The sequence below is a fragment of the Petaurus breviceps genome, unplaced genomic scaffold, assembly GCF_028583685.1.
Source record: "Petaurus breviceps papuanus isolate PSGF00001 unplaced genomic scaffold, PetGlider_PUasm1.0 90769, whole genome shotgun sequence".
Lineage (NCBI taxonomy): Eukaryota > Metazoa > Chordata > Mammalia > Diprotodontia > Petauridae > Petaurus > Petaurus breviceps.
In genome coordinates this window covers 16,799,985-16,820,978 of record NW_027187341.1, presented here as the reverse complement: position 1 = coordinate 16,820,978, position 20,994 = coordinate 16,799,985, and the positions used below count along the sequence as shown (strand labels likewise).

Below are 20,994 nucleotides of genomic sequence, written 5' to 3'. Positions count from 1 at the left end.
CCTCAGTTCAGATCCAACCTCAGCCACTTACTCGTTCTGTAACTGTTAATCACTGTCTGCCTCTGAGAAATGCAGATAATATAACAACTACCTCTGGGTTATTGTCTTTATTTTTATTTTATTTTTGCTTTTTGGAGGTCAATTGGGGTTAAGTGTCTTGCCCAAAGTCACACAGCTAGTAAGTGTGTCAAGTGTCTGAGGCTGGATTTGAACTCAGGTCCTCCTATTCATTGCTCTATTCACTGCACCACCTAGCCTCCTTTCTTTATAAAATGAGATATGGTAAAGTGCTTTGCAAACCTTAAAGCACTTACCAGTTTTACATTTTTCAGGAATTCTTCTTTCCCCTTACCCCTCATGTCCAATTTGTAGAGGTTCTAAATTACATTCTGTTGTCCACCACTTATTTTTGGCATGTGAACTTGAGGGAGAGCATATAAGAATGGGGGGTTGTCATCGACTTTTATCAAGGCAAGGGAGTGAACAATAAAAAGGAGGTAAAATCAGTTTGGTTCACTTGATTGTTGATGGTACTTTAAAGTTAGATGTAGTGAAGGAAGAGAATGAATATATGAACTAACACCACACTGACTGGCATCTACTGTAGCCATACTTTAACTAAGTATGTTTTGAACTTTGTGGAATGTTTTATTTGATAATTAGCAGTTTCTCTTTTCTTTACTCTTTACTTTTATTGGTAGACGCAGAAAATCTTTTTGAACATGAATTGGGAGCCCTAAACATGGCAGCATTGCTACGTAAAGAAGAGAGAGCTGGTCTTCTCAGTAATCTTGGACCATGTTGTAAAGCATTATGTTTTAGGCGGGATTCTGCAATTCGGAAACAGCTCGTGAAGAATGAAAAGGTATTGTCATTGTGTATTGATTTAAAATGTATTGATTGATAGGAATGGTATGTTTTCATTTTGTTGTTTCAAGTAGGATTGTGGTTGCATTATGTAGAGGATTTAAAAAAGTATTTAAGTACTCATTTAATGTGGTCACTATGGTGAGTATTAAACATAACAAGTTAAACATACCTTTCCTTCCATGATTATGAATTATGGATTGTAGTGGATGTTTTTCTTTATTCTTTATCCATGATAATGGTCCTTTCCTATAAAATAATCAAGGTGAGTTCCTGCTTTTGTGATACATATGCAGAAGAACATAAGGGCAACTAGTTGTGGCAGAATTCTTTTTACATGTACTGCCATTAATGGGAAAATAGATGTTACTACTTTCTAGGCAGGCTCCTTAAAGAGTTAGTGAAATTCACCAGTGCAACCAGATGAAGGTATAGACATAATGATTTGTTTGTAATTGGCTGCATGACTGCAGAAAGAGTGATGGTCATTGTTGGATCAATTAGTAGAGGGAAATCACTAATGATTGGCCATGAGGGCCTACCCTGCGAAAGCATTTTTATCAGTGACTTGAAGACATAGTTATCAAATTTGTGGATTTCACAAAACTGAAGAGGGTTAGTTAATATATAAAAGAACAGAATTAGATTTCAAAGACCGGCTGAGGTAGGTAGGCTGAGATTAAATTGAAAATATTTACAAAACTCATGATCCCAAACTAAAGAGTTAAGATTTAATAGGGATATATGTAAGGACCACCAAACTAATACCAAATTAGTTGTCTAAGACTAGATTAGGATATCCTTGTTTAATAGCAACGAATATACAACAAGACCTGGAGCTTTTAATTTACTTAAGGTCCAGTATAAGGGAGCTCTTTGGTATGGCTGCCCAACAAAGCCAACATGATCTGTTGGCATAGTAGAATTGAGGATTGAGTCTGGAACACGGTGAATGAGAAGACCCTCATCCTACATTGATCAGCCTCTAGATAGAATAGGACATGTAATGGGGTGATCAGTGAAAGGTTGAGAAGTGATTTCATGCGAGCAGTAATTGAAGGGACTGGAAGGGGGTAGCTTGGAGAGGAGAACACACAATAACTGTGCTCAAGCATTTAAAAGAATTTCATATAACAAAGGTTGGATTCTACCTTGTTTGACTTGGAGGGAGAACTGGAACTACTTGGGGCTGCAAGAATTTCACAACAGCTATTCATTGATGGAAAGGGCTTCCTTGTCACATGGTGCTCTCTATCACTTAAAAGTGTTTAAAAATAAACTTGATTTCAACCCGGTCAGGATATTGAGGAATTTCCTGCACTGGTGGGATTTAAAGTTGGGCTGGATGACCTCTAAGGTATCAATCATTAAGGCTTGTGAAAATAATTCTTCATATAATAATAGCTTCTCAGGCCACATAATTTAAACAGTACATTCTCTAGAATCAAAAACAAGAGAGCTCAGGAATTATTCTTAGCACTTTGTCCAGCAGCCTGCATTCTTTACTCGTAATAATGTGCACCCATTTTGTTTTCAGGGCACCTTGAAGCAAACATACACAAACACTCCAGTGGTAGACAATGAATTACTGCGGTTAAGTTTGAGATTGTTTAAGCGCAAGACAACTTGCCATGGACCTGGGCAGGAAAAGACAGAAGAGAACAGTAAACTTTCACAACCCAGTATCCAGCCGGAAGTATGTGTGTCATAACACCGAAGCTCGTTTTGCCCTTTAGAGCATCTTCCTAGTGAAGAGCATATTCTGTTGAGAAGTTGTTTGGTTTGGCAAGCCTCCTGAGATAACAAGACAAAAGACTTGGCCACCATTCTTATTGGGTGAGGCACGACAACTTTTATTTGAAATGTACCAGTTGGGTTTTTTTGGCGAATAGAGGAGGATTCAGATTTTACATTTATTTTTACACAGTATTTGATCCCCAAGGGTAATGATGTGAGGACATCTAGATTTAGTAGTTTATTGCAGCAGTTAGCAAAACTGAAGGAGGGCATGTATACTTCTTTTTCCAATCTAAACATATATTTCATGAAGTGGAACTACTGACATCTACTAACAGGATCTTCATTACAGAAATGTTGACCTTACTTGAAAACGTGTCCATCAAACCAAATTGAGTGCTTTCACTTAATTGTGTATAATAGTGTTACACAAAGCGTGTAGTGCTTCTTTAGCATTGTGTGTGTATACAGGCAGGTGTCCAGCTATCTGTCTGTAGAATAAAGCCAAAATATTCTACCACAGCACCTCTCCCCCCAAGTTATAAAAGTAATAAACCTAACTTTCTGGGTCTTTTTTGTTTAAAAATAAATGTGTGTTGATACAATGTATGATATGTTTTTGGATTTTTAAAATTACATGCACACCTTTTTTAAACTTGGAAACCGTGTCCTTAGTCTTTATTTTTAATAACACACCTCTACTTTTCTCTTTTTAGTTTTGTTTCTTTGGTTCTCCCACCCTTTTCTCTGTCTTAAGAGTTTTAGGGTTAACATTGCATCTTTACACTTTGGCTAATTTGTTTCTTTATTGTTAGAGTAGTTTTGAGTAATATTCTGAATTTAAAAGAGACTCTGTATTCCAGGAGCATTAAAAGCACATCCAGTAATTCTATATTTGAGTTGAATGTTTTAGATCATTGCATGCAGTTACCATCAAAACCTGTATGTTCTTCACCAAATTACAGAACAATGTTTGTCCAGAATTGCATTGTTGCATGCTTGCAATTAAAAAAAAAAGGTTTGCCAACACACCTTCAATCACTTGTAGAGCCTATTTAGTTTGTTTCTTTTTTTTTTTTTTTCATTTGGAAGAAGTTAAGGAATTGAAAAGAACTCAAGAACAAAAGCTGTAATCTTTTGGTATGCTACCTCATGAAGGGAACTGATGGAAATTCTAAATGGGTTATTTGTTCCTCAGATGTTTTTGAAAACTGAAGTCCGAATACCTGTTCCTGTTGGTTTGCATGAACCTTGCAAAGATATAAGACTCTTAGTCTTTTCCTTCATACAACTTTAAAAGAACATAGGACAGGGAGTGTGATTGCTTTAGCATATGTAATTGCACCAATGGAACATTTAGCTTTAGTACTTTAATTGAATGAACATAAATTTGAGAAAACATTGAAACTGCGACCTTTGAGGTATTGGAATTTCACTTTTTGACCAAATGGGGTCACAGAGTCAGAAACAATTGAACAACAAGAATAATAAAATGAAATAATATTTTACTAGCTTCTTCTTGCTTGTAGGGAACTCTTCATACCTGCAGGGGACAGAGTGTGCTGTATTTCCGAAATGGCTTCTTGTTTGCAAGGGCCCCTTCCTTCCTACAAGGGATTGAGAAATGCCATTCCATCCCACTCCCTTTGTGAGAGAAAACCATTTCATCATACTCCCTCCACTGTTTGCTGGCCTGGACTGGCCTTGCCTGACTTATACTCTACCCCGCACTGGTTCCCTCACCTGAGCTACCTAACACCCTGAGAGGATGCCACAGTGAGGACAAACCTCTAGGCATGTTGATAACCCATTTTGGCTTATTAGTAAGTTATTAACAAACTCTCATCCAGTCATATCCTCCCTATCCCAAAAATTTTGGATGCCCATCTCTCATTCAAACCCTGTTGTTCCCTTCATTGCTCTCTCCCTTATTCCCATCCTCTTAACCTTCCTTCTCCCTTCTTCCCCTTCCCACTATAAAACTAGCTATCCTTTATAATGGAGTCTCTGGAATGCTTGCTCCAGAGGTAACAAACTTGATTTTATTTTAAAACTAACTTTTCTATTCCTTCTGTCTTCTGGCTCAGTCCTGATCGACACGGCTTCTCTGGCCACTCTTTCAAGCGCTGGTTGCACTCAAACTCATTCTCCCCCAAGTTTAGTGTCATCCTTGAATGCTTGCTCTCTTGCCACATATTCATTTAATTACTCGATCATTTCTTCCTCCACTATATCTGTTGGATATGTCCATTAGCTCTACTTAGAGTCAGCACCCTAGTTCAAGTCCCTCATCATTCACTACTCACCTGGACTATTGCAGTGGTGGACTGATTTCCCCATACCAGTCCATCCTCCACACTTTTTTAAAGTGTAGGTCTAATCATGTTACCTTGCTGCTTGAGAAACTCCACTCTCCCTCCATTACTTCCAGGAACAAATATAAATTCCTCTGCCCTACTATTTGAAGCCCTTCCCAGCCTGGTCCATTTCTGTCTTTCTGGTGGTCTTATGCATTATCTCCCTCTTTGTGCTCTGTGGTCTGGCCATATAGACTTATTTGTTGTTTCTCATGCATGCCGCTTGATCTCCTGGCTCAGTGTCCTTCTGCTAGCTGTCCACAATGTCTGAATTACTCCTCAACTCTGCCCCTTAGAACATCTGGCTTCTTTACACACTACCTTCTGCTGGAGACCTTTCCTGGTCCCACTCAACCCTTAACATTTTCTGTCTGTATGTATCTTTTATGTACCTACTTGTATGCATGTCACCTCTCCTATTAGAATGTAAACTCCTTGAAGGCAGAAGCTTATTTTTGCTTTTGTATGTATCCCCAAAGTATATAATTAATAAATGCTTATTGATTGAAGAATATATTCTGAAAAGTAAAAGAAATACTTAAAAGGCTTGGGAGGTCAAGCTACAATTCTGAATGACACACCCTGAACTTAACAAAAATGATAGACATTTAACAAAAGGCATTTTAAACATTTTTACATCCCCCCAAAACACCTAATGCTATGAATTTACCTTGTAAGCACCCCAAAAAACCAGTCACAAGAAAGGTAAATAAATGTAAGAAATCCAAAATAAATATGAGAAACCAAGGAAAGAGTAAGGAATGAAATTACATTTAGACTCAAAAAGAGAAGTGCTATTATGTCATTTAAAAAAAGGATCATCAAGAGATTTTTATAGGAACAAATTAGGAGCTAAAGAAGGAAATAGAATATAATTGAAGAGGAGAATGGGAGAGGTCGCAGGATGCAGGGAAATCAGTCCAGGAAGCTGAAAGGAAGGAGTCAGTGCACCAGGGGAGGGTTCCCACTGAAGAACACTGATGGGGAAGGGTGTGCCGTAAGGGTAGATGCAGACCTTAGGATGGGCAGAGTTCATCCACTGAGAAGCCATGTTTTCTGAGTGTTGTTCCTCCATGGACATTATCCTGGCTAGGACAATGGACATATCGGCACGTAGGTCAGCAGAAGTGTGTGTGGGGCAAGGGGGAAACAGAAGTGAGATACCCCTGACCTCATGGGGAAGCCAGAGGAGAGAACTGGACCACATGATTTGGGACACAGGATAGTTCGTACCTTTTACTTACATTACTTTTCTCACAAACTGAATTTGAGTCATAGAATTGTTATTTTGCGATTTTTTTGAAATAAGGAAATACTACAGAAATCATGGACTACAAGTGCAGAATAGACTGGAAGGAAGGAGAGAATTAAAAGTTGAGGAAGAGAATAAAAGGAAGTTTAAGACTTTACTTTCTTTTTACACATAGCCAACAACTTTAACATCTTCTGAGTGTCATGTACATAGTAGTAACTTAATAAAATGTTTATTGACTGAACACATTCTTTTACTCCCTGTTGTACTTTTTGTATTCTGTCACACTAAAAAGATTAGGAGGAACTCATCTATATTATGTCAAAGGGCTAATAAAATATCAGTATACTTGATTCTATGGATTTTAATTTTCTTATTTCCTTGAGCTACTTTTTAAATTTACTGATGCCCTTTGCTTTGTATCGGTCATCTCCCTCCATCATCACTCTGTGTTGAACTCTTCCCATGTGAAAAAGGAAAACAAGAAAAAAGTTGCATATGGACACCATGTCTGGCGATGGACCCTGAACTAGTTGTTCTTCATTTCTGCTAGGACGGAGGGATTAATGTTTTATTTATTCTTGTGACCTTGAATGGTTTTTTCCATTCCTTTACTTGGTCATATATCTTCTTTTGGTTCTATTGCTATACATTAGTTCATACAAGTCTTTCCAAAGTTTCTCTGTTCAGCATTATCTTTATATATCAGTGTTTGTAGCCCTTACTAGTTAATGGGTAGCCACTTTGTTTCCAGTTTTTTTTTTCTTTTGCTACCACAAATAGTACTACGAAGATTTTGGTACAGATAGACAAGGGCTATTTTTTGCTATGTTTGGTATCTGCCTTTTAGATTACGTGTTAGTATTAAATTTTTGTGTGCTTTTGTTTTTTTAATTGTATAACTCACAGAGACTTAGATCTACAGAACTTTAGAAAGGGGCGTTATAGAGTTCTGTAAAAGTACAGTTTGACTTCTTTATGAAAATGAATTTGCTAATGGAAGGAATGTTTAGCCAGTTTACTTGGATAGTTAAAGTACCTTTGAACTTCTTATCTGTAACTAAGCATTGCAGTTCTTAATTATTTAGATATGGAGGTAATTCATGCTGTGTTGTTCATATAACTTCAGAACTAGAAGGAAACAAGAAGCTATGTGGCCCTGGATAAGTTGCTTAATCACTTTAGGTCTGTTTCTTTTCTAAAATGAAGGGTTTGAATTAGATGCTATCTTTAAGGTCATATCCATCTATAACATGACTGATTCCGAGTTACCTATTCCACATACTTTGCCTCTGCTCACATGAATATCTTGTATATCTTAATCATCCATTATAAGTGATTATCCATTTTTTTGCAAAATTCAAATATCTCTGGTCTTGGAATTTTAGCTGCTCATTTTACTTTTAAAATTGATTGACAGAGTTAATATCCATATGCTTTCACTGAGTTCATTACCTGGCCTAGCCGTTAATGTGTAAATGATAGTATACTTCATTTCTATAATCCTGTATTTAAAAGCATAGTCTCCAAATGCTGAATATTCAGTTTTCCATTCGATGACTCACACTTAAATTTTGGCATCTTGATGTTTGCGTATCCCAGGAAAATGTTACAGGATTGCTCAGAAACCGCCATTAGTCTCTGTTCTTCACACAGTGATAGCTACCTTAGGAGAAATGGAGAGCAGTAGTGCTAACCGGCTCTTGTTTTCTGTAAATCGGATTTTAGGAAAGAAAGAAAATTCAACCTTTTTAAAATGGGCTGTCAGTCTACATATTTTATGAACCAGTGATTCATCCAACAAATATTTTGGTAATGTTTTATTAATGCATTTTGTTTTTATATTAGCCATTTCCTGATACAATTTCCCTCCTCGTACTCTTCCTTGTAACAAAGTAAAGGAAGGAAAACTGACCCATGAAGCAACTAATGGAATATTCATCCTTTCACCCCATAGTGGGGAACTTGATTTAGAAACTGGTCACATTTGCAACAAAATATGTGCAGCTTAATGGTCTTAAAGAGTTCCCTGGGTCACTGAGAAATCAAATCAGAATTTTAAAGTTGGAAGGCATCTGAGTCACCATATATTTCAACCCATATTCAAAAGGAATCTTCACCATAATAACATTCACAACAAATGGTCACCCAGACTCTGCTTGAGGAACTCCTAGGAGAAGTTTTTCTCAGCATCAAGCCAGCCTAGCTTTATATCTTTGTAGCTTCTACCCATTGCTCCTGGTTCTGGCTTCTGGGGCCAAAGAGATTACATTTTAATTCTTCTACATAACAGTCCTTCAACGTGTTATGTTACCCTGAGGCTTCTCCAGGCTAAACATCTTCAGTCCCTTCTCATTCTGGTTACCTTCCTTTGGATACCACCTTGTTATTCAATATCCTTAATTGTGACTGTATCATGTTCCAAAATGAACACGGTACTCTCAATTAGGTACTGAGGAACAGAGGGAGTATTATTTCTTTTTAATTTTGAAAATTTTTTGCCTTTTTTTTTTTTGGAGGGGGGAGGGCAGGGGTATTGGGGTTAAGTGACTTGCGTAAGGTCACACAGCTAATAAGTGTTAAGTGTCTGAGGTTGGATTTGAACTCAGGTCCTCATGACTCCAGGGCCAGTACTCTACTCACTGTGCCACCTAGCCACCCCCGGAGTATCATTTCTTTATTGAGCTTCTCTTAATGTAGTCCAAGACATCATTAGCATTATTGGCTGCCAAAGCACCCGGCTGACTCCTTGAACTTATAGTTCACTAAAATCCTCAGATCTTTTTCAGAAAATATACTTATTCTCTCATCTTCTTCTTGTTAAATTTAATTTTTGTACTCAAGTTTTAAGATGTTCCATTTAAATCCATTGAATTTTGTCTTAATAGATTCAACCCAATGCTAACCTTGTCAAGATCATTTTGGCTGCTGTCATCGATAAGATCTTAGATTTATATATTAGAGATTATTAAGGTCAACCCTCTCATTTTACAGATGAGGGAAAAGAGGCAGAAAAATTATATGAATTTCACCAGGTTTACACAGCTAGTGTCTAAGGAGAAGATTTGAATCCAGGTCTGCCTGTCTCCAATTCCAGGGCCCTATGCCTCTTCAGTATGTTAGCTAACCCTCTTTAGATTAACATCGTCTGCAAATCTGATGCATGTGCCATTTATCTCTTTATTGAAATTTTTGGTAAAAATGGTAAAAATCACAGATCCTTGAGACACTATACTGGAAACCTCCTGCTATATTGACATCAAACCATTAGAGACACTTGAGTCCAGCTCTCTAACCAATTCTGAATTCTTCTAATCGGATTATGCTTTAGTGACATGTTCCCATTTTTTTTTAACACAAATAATATAAAATACCTTATCAGGAGCTTTACTAAAGTCTTGATAAGCTATATACTTTATAGCACTCCTTTCATCTACCAGTTCAGTAACCATGTTTAAAAAAAAAGGCACAGAAACTTATCTGGCATGACCTGCTTTTGATGAAGACATTTTGAATCTTTATAATCACCTAGATTCCCACCAAACATCTCTTTAATGATCATCTCTAAGAATTTTCTGAGGAGTTAAAATCAAGCTTAATGGCCTAGAGTTTGCAAAGTAGGTTCTTTTCTCTGTAAAAATAGGTCATCTGCCTTCTCCAATTTTGTGGTACCCCTCTGGTCAGCTATTACATCCTCCAGTTCTTTCACTATCCAAAGATGTAATTCACACCAGGTAGGTGACTTGAATTCATCAAGGACTACTATGTATTTTCTTACTGTCTCTTCACCTGCCTTGAGAATCCACTTTCTATTAGTCATTTGCAGTGCAACATGTTGTCCTTGGAAGAGAAAACAAATAATAATTGAACAAGCTTTGCTTTCTGTGATCGGATATTGTCTCATCCACCCTCAAGTAAAGGTCCTAGGCCTTATTTCTCTTCCAATATAGCTTCCCCTAACATCTTTTTGGATTTTTAAAATTTTTATGTCTTTAGCTTTGCTTTTATGTCTTGCCGTATTTAACTTCCCTTTGTCAGCCTCAGCTCCTTCTGAACTTTGGCATTTCTAATAACTATTTTTTTAAAAAAACAATTGGGGTTAAGTAACTTGCCCAAGGTCATACACCCAGTTTTTTTGTGTGGGTGTTAAGTATCTGAGGCCGGAACCAATCACAGGTCCTCCCAACTCTGGGGCCAGAGCTCTTACTCACTGCGCCACCTAGCTGTCCCTCTAACAACTATTTTTATAGGACCATGCCACAACTTTCTATTCATTCTGTGTTACCTGGTCTTGTTTTCATCTTTTCTACATTTCTTTAAAAAAAAAAACTAAGTGCATTATTAGCTACTTATGGTAATTCCACATCCCACGTGCCACTTCTTCCCCACATTATAATTGTTTCCTGTGTTTCCAAAATTTCATTCTTGAGTTTTTCATTTTACTTCCTTCTTGGGTTGACTCTCCCAGACTCTCAATTATTTACCAACATTCTTGGTTGTGTGTTACCTGGTCCCATACAAGCAAGCTAGACTCAAAATCTCTTAGACCCCTTGTAATTCCATTTCCATTTCTACCCCTTGGGTTTTATTGTACTAATAATCCTGGTTCCTGAACTGACCAAACCATTTCATATCTCCTTCTCTCCTTCCCCTACCATCTGTCAGTGAACCACGTTTTGTAATGAATAATAAAAAAGGGATGAGGGAAAGCAGCTCAATAAAATTAATGAACACATCATCTGAGTCTGACAGTCTATATACAATATTCCATATCCATAGTTTGTAGTTCCTCTCTTTGTTCAAAAAATAGAGGGAGGAGCATTTCCTCCATCCATTCTATCATTTGAGTATGTATTGTTTGTAGAGGTCCCTTCCAAGCCAGCTCATGTGGCCCTTTCAGGGATGCCTTTCCTGATCTCCCTCCCACTCTCAGTTGTTGTTTGTTGCTATTATTTGTTGTTGTTGAGTCCAACTCTGTGACCCCATGGACCACACCCTCCACTATCTCTTCCAGTCTGTCCAGGTTGATGTTCGTTGTTTCCATGGGACTATCCATCTCATCCTCTGCCATACTCTTTTCCTTTTGCCTTCAATATTTCCCAACTGCAGTCTTTTCCAACAGGTCTTAGGTGGCCAGTTTAAGCTTCAGTGTTTGACCTTCTAGTGAACAGCCTGAATTAATTCTTTAATATTATTAGTGCTGTCTCTGTTCTCCTCAAATTGTTATTTATTTAAAAAAAACATTATTTACATTTATCTATTTCCCCAGTTGAATATGAACTTCTTGAGTCCAGAGGCTATCTCAATTTTGTATTTATATCCCTAGAGACCAGCACAGAGTATGCACATAGAAACTTAAATGCTGATTAGATTGAAATCTCTGCCTCCCAAGACACTTTCACTGTAGTTTAAGAGAAAAGACAAGTGAAAAATTATTGGTAGTATAAGACAACAATACACATATCTTTACAAGACAGTCTATGAGGTACAGACAATGAACACTAAAGTCGAGAAAAGAAAGAAGCCTCATGATGCAGTGCCCAGAACTGGTGTCAGGACCCTGGTTTGAATACTGGCCTTGCTTGCCATTAAAGTATTATTAATGTGACCTTGGGGAAATTTCTTAATCTCTCTGGGCAACAGTTTCCTTCTCTGGAAACAGAGAAGGTTAGACTTGGTGATCTTTGAGGTTCCTTCCAGCCTCTAAATCTATGATCCTATGAACTGAATAGTCTCTTTTTAAAGGTAATTTTAGTTGAATTAGACTTCTACCTCCTCAGAAGTTTCTGGTGGCCAGGTTGAATACTTACTGACTTAATAGGAATACATCCTAATTCTGAAATTAAAGAAAAATAGCAGTGTACTCAATGGTTTGGGATAGATGTCCCAGATATACTGTGAATATGCCGGAGGAAATGTTTTTTTTTTCTTCTAGTGTATATCTAGTATGTGTATATGTAGTATATGCACCGTAGGAAATACTGCTTTGCCAATTGTGTTCATTGATAAGGAAAGATTCAATTTAATGCTATACTTGACTATATATTAAAAGGAAATTCCAAGAAGAAAGAAAAAGTGATTTAGTATTGTTCATGTACCATTATTGCATTAAGTGCAACAATTAAACCTCAAATTACTGAAGCCTGAAGAAAAAAACAATAAAACCTCAAGCAATCCCATCTCCCCCTGAAATCCACATGCATACTTTCCCATATTTATTTTTAATAGCATGTATATTAGTTTCAATATCCTATCAGTTCTGTACTTCTGAATGAATAGCAATGCAATAATCACATTTTTTAACAGGAAATTCAACTCTAATTTTCACCTGTATAAAACAGACTGAACTGTGAAGAGAATGACATGATTAAATTGATATACTCTTGGAGTGATAAATCTAATATCTGGGAAGATATGTTCCTTCTCTGCTTGCTTTTGAACTGAAGAAATTGGTTTTTGGTATTTTATACTTAAAAGATAATGGGGCTGACTTTTACCTCCTTGTCATAGATATCTTGTGGTAAAAAAAACCAACCCAAACAACCCAAAACCAAGAAAAAAAAAACCCATGATCACCTTATATAAGAGCAACTACTCAGTGTTATATTGATTTGTCTGTCAGAGAAAAGCAAGTGCAATAGTTAAACAACAGCATCTTTTTGCTTTCTTTGTAAGTCCATGATTACCACCGTGGGATTTCTCTTCTTCTGGAAAGTAAAGATTTCTGAAGTATAAGTGTGTCTGACTGTGACCAGCACATTAAGTGGGAAGCAGGGAAACATCTGTGCTCAACTTACACTCATTTGAATCACTGAGCTTTTGTAATCATATACCCTCAACAAATTGATTCTGAAGTATTCCCAGTACTTGTTCTGATTATGGTTCAAAGAGAAATCAGGCTAAAATGAGGCAGCTCCTACTGTTACTACTTTGTATTAGAGTCGCCTCTACCAGTGGGTACCACATGCTGGCCCATGTGTCTGTAGTCTAAGCTCTCATCTCACTGTCCTTGGGAAGATGGAGGCAGCTTCCAAAACTTTTGAGCAACAGGGCCTAGATTGTCCTGTTTCTTCAGGATATACTTCCAAGTGGAAAGGCAGCAATATTTATTGACTTACAATGTCAGTGAAGCCAGCACTTGGGAAAAAAATGAAATTTAAGAAATTGAAGTTACTCTTCACAAAAGTTGGTAACTTAAAAACTTTTCTAAAAGTGGCTTATTTTTCAGTGAATGAATTAAAAAAACACATTTAGTCATTCTTTGCTATTTTCTAGGCACCGTGCAAAGAGATGGTGATATGAATTCAAAAAAGCAAAATATCCCTTTTTCCCAAGAAGCTTATGTTCTAATAGGGGAAGACAACACACATAGAGGTGTAGTAATGATGATAATATTAATAATTAGCATTCTTTTTTCCAAGCATTCTTTAAAAAATTAAATTTATTTATTTGTTTTTAGTTTTCAGCATTCACTCCTATAAGATTTTGAGTTCTAAATTTTCTCCACCTACCTCCACTCCTGTTTCTCCAAGGAATGCAATCTGATATTGACTATACATGTACAATCATATTAAACATTATTTCCACATTAGTCATGTTGTAAAGAAGAATTATAAGCAAAAGAAAAAAACACGAGAAAGAAGAAAAAAAATAAGAAAAGAGTTTGCTTCTATCTGCATTCAGACTCCATCGTTCTTTCTCTGGATGTGGATAGCATTTTCCATCACGAGTATTTTGGAATTGTCTTAGGTCATTGTATTGCTGAGAAGAGTTAAGTCTGTCAAAGTTGGTCATCACACAATAAACAACTAGCATTCTACAGTACTTTAAGGCTGGCAAAGGGTTTTACAAATATCTCATTTTATTCTCAAAACAATACTGGGAAATAGATGCTATTATTATCTCCATTTTAGAGATGAGGAAATGGGCAAATTGAGGCTAAATGGCTTGCCCTGTTTCACGCAGTTAATAGATGTCTGAAGCCAGATTTGAGCTTGAGATTTCCTAACTCCATGTCCAGCACTATCCAGTGTCTCCTTAGCTTCCTAGGTGGCCTAGTAGTGACCAGGGAGGAATGTTTTGGTGAAGGAAGTCACAGGGATGTTGAGTGGAGTCACAGAGCATTTGAATGGTAATGTTCATTTGATGATTATTCTCAGAGTTGTAGGTGAAAAACAAAGGGGAAAGGAAGACCTAGTACATTCAAGGTGTTGTGGCATTAAGCATAGCTGGGGAGCAGTGTGGTGGGTCTGGATCAGGCTAGATACAGTGAACTCTCCCCAATCAAAGTTCCGGTTCAAAAAATTATGGTAAAATCTATTGATGCTGTTGGTCAGCCCACAACTAATGCAGACCTTACTAAATGAAATTCTCACCATTCCTATGGTCCTGGCCTTAATTCTTCTAATACTGAGGCGTGGCTATTCCCTTTTCCAAGACCTTCTGAGGCAAGCATTTTTCTGTTTTGTCTGGATTTGATTAGAAGGACCTGTTAGTATATATTCTGCTAATCCCTCTTTCCTTGACGTCTTTACTTACCTAAGTGCCCAATATGTGTTCAGAACAAAGGGAGAAGCAAAGATGAATAAATCAATCCCAACATGACCAGCAATATGGACTACCAACATAGAGTATAACTCAATTAAGAGCAGTGTTGTGTGGAGGAGCCTAGAGATGCATTCAGCAGGAAGGGCATGCACCAATGGGAAGTGGTGCTCCTACTAAAGAGGAAGGGGGCGCTCCTTCTGAAGTGCCCTTCTGAAAGTGGAGCTTTCATACTCTGATTTTGGGTGGTCCCCCTGGAGCTGGCTGATTTGCTTATCAGGGATCAGGGCAGAATATTCTGGGGGTTTATCTGGGAGAAAATCAGGCTGGTAGTGGATAAAACATTATTTTGTGCACTAACCTTAGGGGGAAAAAATTTGATTGTCAATATTCTTCCATGAGTATGTTCTATGACCTTACATCTTCCCTTATGGGGATACTGTCATAGTGGTCTCAAAATCACCAATCTTATAACAGGGTGACATGGATAGACCTGTGTTTTAGGAAGATCAGTTTGACAGCTTAGTGGAGGCCAGACTGGAGTGGGGAGAGACTGGAGATGAGAAGACCAAGCCAGAAGGCTATTGCAGTAGAATAGGAATGAGATGAAGAGGGTCTGCACCAGAGTGGTGACTGTATCAGAGGAAAGGAGAGGGCATACGGGAGAGATGTTATGAAGAATTGCAAACTATTAGTAATAACATAAAATAATTCTTCCATGATGAGAGAAATGTGATTCAAAACAACTCTTAAGTTTTACCTCACATATAGCAAATTATCAGAGATGACAAGATTGGAATAGTCAATGTGGGAGGGGTTGTGGGAAGTTAGGTACACTGGTGTATTATTGGTGGATCTGTGTGTGAATCATTACAATCACTTTGGAAAGCAAATTCGAAATTATGCAAATAAAATGACTAAAATGTCCTAATTCTACTATTAACTTAAATACTAGGCTTATGATCCAAAGAGAGCATTGATAAGAAGAAAGCTTCCATACAAACCATAATAACTATAGCAGCACTTTTTTATGATAGCAAACAACTGGAAACAAAGTTGATACTCATCAATTGGAAACTGGCTACACAAATTGTGGTACATAAATGTAAATGGAATATTACTGTGCTGTAAGAAACGACATACGTGATGAATAAAGGCATGGAAAGACTTATATGAGCTGATGGTGAGTGAAGTAAGCAGAGCCAAGAAAATAATATTTAATATGACAACAGTGTAAATGGGAAGAACCACCACCACAAGACAATTAAAAGTGAAGGTTGGAAACTGACAGAGAAAAAGAGTGGCATCAAAGAAGAGATACAAGGAAGTACTTCCTCCCCCTCCTTTATACAGGCTTGCACAGGTCCATTGTATGGTACAGTACACATATTTTCAGACAAACAAACACACATATATGTGTATATATACATATACTTATATACATATATTTTGATGTATTTATCAGTTTTGCCGATTTTTTTGTTTCTTTAAAAATTATTATTTGTCAAATGGGATACTCTCAGGAAGAGGAGAGAGAGAAGAATGTTGGGAAAAATATTGCCTATGTAAAAAAAATCAATAAAATATATTTTTAAAAAAGGCATAGTCTTTGCCCTTGATTTTAGTAGAGGAGCTAATAAATATAGGAAGATAAACTCATAGTGTAGAAACTCCTTCCACAAATTGAGATGGCATTTTGTTTTGGCATCTTTTGACAGTCATGGAGATATTAGTGTTTATAGGGAGAGGGTAATAAATAAGTGAAAAAGAAGAGACTAAAAGGTCAGGAAAGGGAGTAATGAGGTCTTTGAGGACATTTATTGAAGACATTCAATAGCCCACACTCTATGAGTATATCAAGCTTAAAGAATACCAAGATCACAGATCTAGAACTGGAAGGGATCTTGGAAGCCATCTGTCTGTCTCAGAGTCCAATCCTCATATTTTGTAGGTGAGAAAACTGAGGTCCAAGGGAGGTAAATAAATGACTTTGCCCAAGGTCACACAGGTTGTTTCACAGGTGGGATTTGAACCAAGGTCTTCTAATTCCAGAGCCTTTCCTCTGTACCATACATTTCATAGCAATTAATTTATGAGAAATAAATGGCAGCAATTATCCTAAGGTATGTAAAGTTGTCAGTTTTAGGAATCCATAGCAAATTCACCCCATTTGCTAGCCAAATGTTTCTAAGGGATTTTATATTAATAAACAAGAGTATTACATAAGAAAGATCACTTTAGCAAGATAAGCTAAATGTGTGGAATTTTAGAGAATTTCCTTTTGGAATAAAGAATTGAAAACAAAAAAAGTCCAAGCAAAATCTAGGGTGCATCTCTTTTTCCCAAATCCATCTCCCATAGAATATTTCCTAGTGTTGCATTTTAAGTTTCAGATCAGTGGTTCTTTTTTGTTTTTGGAGTGTTGTTCCACTGGAAAATTGCTATTTTCCTTTAAAAAGTCTATTTCAACAGGTTTATTAGCTTCAGTATTTTGTTATTTTATTTAAAATATCTAGGGACCAGACTTTATAGGATCACAGTTTTGGTTTTAAAAATAGAATGTAAACAGTGTTTGATTTACAGAAATTTGGTTTACAGGCAACTTTTTGGGCACTCTGTTTTGTAAAGTAAGATATTCCTGAATTAGCCCCTATAGAGGAATAACAAAGGAAGTTATCCTTACCTCTCAAAGAATATTTAGACCAAAAGAGAGTATTGGCTATTAGGACGGTGGTGTATGAAGGCAAATATATCTCAACTGCCCCTCAGACAAACTAGATATTCCCCAGAAGGTCTATTTCTGTAAATGGTCACACAATTTCCACAAGACTGAATCCCTAGGTAAATCAAAACTATAGGTAAAGCAATTATTCTACCCCCTTCCACACTAGAATCATAATCAACATGGTGTGTCAGGGCTTTGCCTCATGGTATAGACATTTACAGGGTTGAGATAGTGCAAATATTCTTCCTTCTTGTGGTGTCCACCATTCCTGCACACTGCCTTGTGGTCCCATGGTCTTTCCATTGGCAATCACCACACAACCCCCAGCTTGTGTCACATTTCTCCATGACCTGATTCCCTCTCCATCCCCTGCCAGAACATCGGATATGCTCTCTGCCCTTTCTTTGATTATACATGTGGTTGAATGATCCTCTGCTACTGTTGAATTTGTCCCAAGCTTAAGAATTCCTCCTTGTAGCTCCCCTCTTCATCCAGAGAGATTCCCCAGGAGACTCTGCCCTGCCTATGCTTATGGTTTCTTCAGGGCTAAATTCCAAGGTGGTCCTAGCTTAGGTGTTAATATTGATTAATGTTGATTCTCCTTGTTTCACTTCCCCTATGGAATTCTCTGTGAGATCCCACCCACCAGAAGTCTCATGGGATATTGTAGGCACTTAATAAATGCTTGTTGAATTGAATTCTCTAAAGACCATGGGCATTTGGATCTTAAATTAGAGTCTGGTAGTGATTTCCCTTTAATCTGTGAGCAATGGAATCCCTCTGTTTCTAAGAAGCAGGTAAGTAAGGGAACCCTGGAAAATATTGGCACTGAATATTGCTTATTCAGGGAAAGGGAGTGAGGACCAGGGAAGGCTTAGACTGTATCTTTAAAGTTTCATAGTCAAATCCAGCGAGCATTCCACACTGGTGCTGGATGCAAACACATAGTATGTGTAATTATGCTTACCCTTAACTTCTAATTGGTTCATGGTTAGGTGTCATTACTAATTACTAGTTAAGTTTGGATGCATCAGCTCTATGTTCCAACTAAGCTATCTTGTAGTTGACAGCATTGTATCTCTTTCTGATGTCTCCAGTAGTACATAGGAGATCAGAAGAATGGCAAAATTCACCATGAAACATGGAACATGGTGAATTTTGCCCCTGTTCTTCTGATTTCCTGTTTACCATTGGAACATGGAACATGGCTATATCTGCACAGTACTAACCAGCTGCTGCTTGCAAGGTAGGGGAAGGCTTACTTTTCATAGAAGAAGGGAGAATAATGATGAGGACCAGAATGATGGCTCTTAGGGGATGAATCTCACTTTTCCATTTCTCTTTCTCACACTACAAAGTGTCCTTAAAACGCACCAGTGCGATCCTTATCACTCATTTACATGCTGCTTGCCTTAGTTGATTCTTCTTATCACTGTTTTTTCCAACTATGCTTCTCTCCCTTTGCCTTCTGCAATCATTTGTGCTTTTGCCAGAAAATGAATTCAGGCCAATTGCTTGCAAGGCAGTTGTGCTCACAACTCTCCCATGCCAAGCTCACAGGGGGGGGGGGGAAATAAGCATGGAGCCATTAAATAACAATACAAGATAGAAATAACACTCTGGAATGTATACATCTAAAAGTGCTAACCCCTTTAAAGCAGTTACCTTGGAAGGCTCTATATTGCTTCCAAGGCTGCTGTTGATGTATTTGGTCTTCCTGTTGGAACTGCCTGCACTATGATGATGACAGTGATGAGGAGGAAGGAAAGGAGGAGGAAGAGGAAGAGGAAGAAGAGGAGGAGGAGAATCATGACAAAGGAGAGGAAGGAAATAAGCATTTATTAAATACTTACTATGTGTAAGGCACTGTGCTAAACTCCTTATGAATTTTATCTAATTTAATCCCCACAACAATCCTGAAAATCAGGTACTAATATCCTCATTTGATAGTTAAGGAAACTGAGGTAGGCAGAGATGACCATATTTCACCACAAAATCATTGCAGATTTAATGCAGAATATTTTCTTTTACAAAAAGTGGAGCAAGACCATTATGTGAAACTTTAAAAATGTGCTGGTATTACTTAAAAATCACTTATTACTAAACTGTCTTTGGTGTATCATTATTATGCACAGAATATTCATGAATACATGTTAAAATTGAATACTGACAATGCCCATGGGCTGAAAATTCTAGGCTTGTGGCTTGCAATTTATGAGAGATAGATTCATATACATATACCACCAGTGAATACATTGCTGCTGTGTTTACCTTTTAAGCAGCATGAGGAACAGAATTATACCATGTAACTATTATGTGATGAAAGGTTATAAATCAATTTTTGGACTGAAGAAAAAAATAACCAAAATCCCAGGGTGCAATGATTATGTGGGTAAAATATGGTGACTTGTCTGAGGTCGCACAGCTAATAAATGTCTGAGGTTGGATTGGAACTCAGGTCTTCTTGACTCAAGATATCTATTATGCCACCTAGTGGTCATTATTGCTGTTATCCTCAGTGGTGACAAATCAGCCTTTGGTGGTGAACTTGGTTTGCGTTTGTTACTGACTAGGGAATAAGGTATCTGAATCAGTCACAGATGCTCTGGGGGACATGAGAAAAGATATAGTTCCTTTTCTTGGGAGAGACAGGACAAACACACATAAAATAATTAGTAATGCAAGATACTGTGGAGCTAGACATTTTTCTATGAGATATTTCACAACTCCTTCTATTCTTTCATTTGTTTGGATCTGTTTAACAGCATCTTGATTTCTCATAAAGTTGTTAGCTTCCATTTGCTCCAATCTAATTCTGAAGCAATGATTCTCCTCACTGAGCTTTTGAGATTCTTTTTCCATCTGGCAAATTCGGCTTTTTAAGGCATTCTTCTCCTCATTGCCTTTTTTGAGCCTCCTTTGCTATTTGAGTCAGTCTGTTTTTTAAGGTATTATTTTCTTCAGTCAGGCTGTTGACTCTCATTTCATAATTTTCTTGCATTGTTCTCATTTCTCTTCCCAATTTTTCCTCCACTTCTCTTATCTGCTTCTTAAGGTCCTCTATGGCCTGTAACCAGCTTGTATTTTCCTTTGAAGCTTTTGGTGCAGGAGTTCTGACTTCACTGTTTTCCTCTTGTTCCATGCTTTGCTCCTTTTTGTTCCCAAAATAAGAGGGTAATGTTGGAATCTTCTGTCTGTTTTGTTTCCTTTGCCTGCTCATTTTGCCACTCAATTACTTGACTTTTGGGCTTTTTGCCACAGTAGGACTCTGCCACCAGACAGGGGAGCTTTTGTCCCAAACACTGGGGTTTTCTCAGCTGCCAGAGGTATTAGATGGGTACTCTCTCTGAGGTCTCCACACGCTCTGGCAAGCTGGTTACACACCTCAGGACCTCCACCTTAGACTGCAATCCAGATCCAAGCAGGTTAAAGCAAGAGCGATTACCCCTCAGACTGGTGCTTGGTCCCCCTACACTCTGCAGGCCAGGAGCTGAAGCTGCCATGTGGCACTG

General features: G+C 37.6%; 1 protein-coding gene across 10 annotated transcripts in view; it reads left to right on the top strand.

Annotated features, from left to right (window-relative positions):
* ZC3H13 (zinc finger CCCH-type containing 13) overlaps positions 1–3,267 on the top strand; it is an 86,529-nt gene extending 83,262 nt beyond the window's left edge. For all 10 annotated transcript variants that reach the window (XM_069068734.1, XM_069068736.1, XM_069068732.1 and 7 more), the window contains 2 exons: positions 702–865; positions 2,405–3,267. In XM_069068734.1, coding sequence (XP_068924835.1) covers positions 702–865; positions 2,405–2,578 — 338 coding nt within the window. In that variant the 3' untranslated portion in view covers positions 2,579–3,267. The remainder of the gene's footprint in view (positions 1–701; positions 866–2,404) is intronic.
* Positions 3,268–20,994: the final 17,727 nt, after the last annotated feature.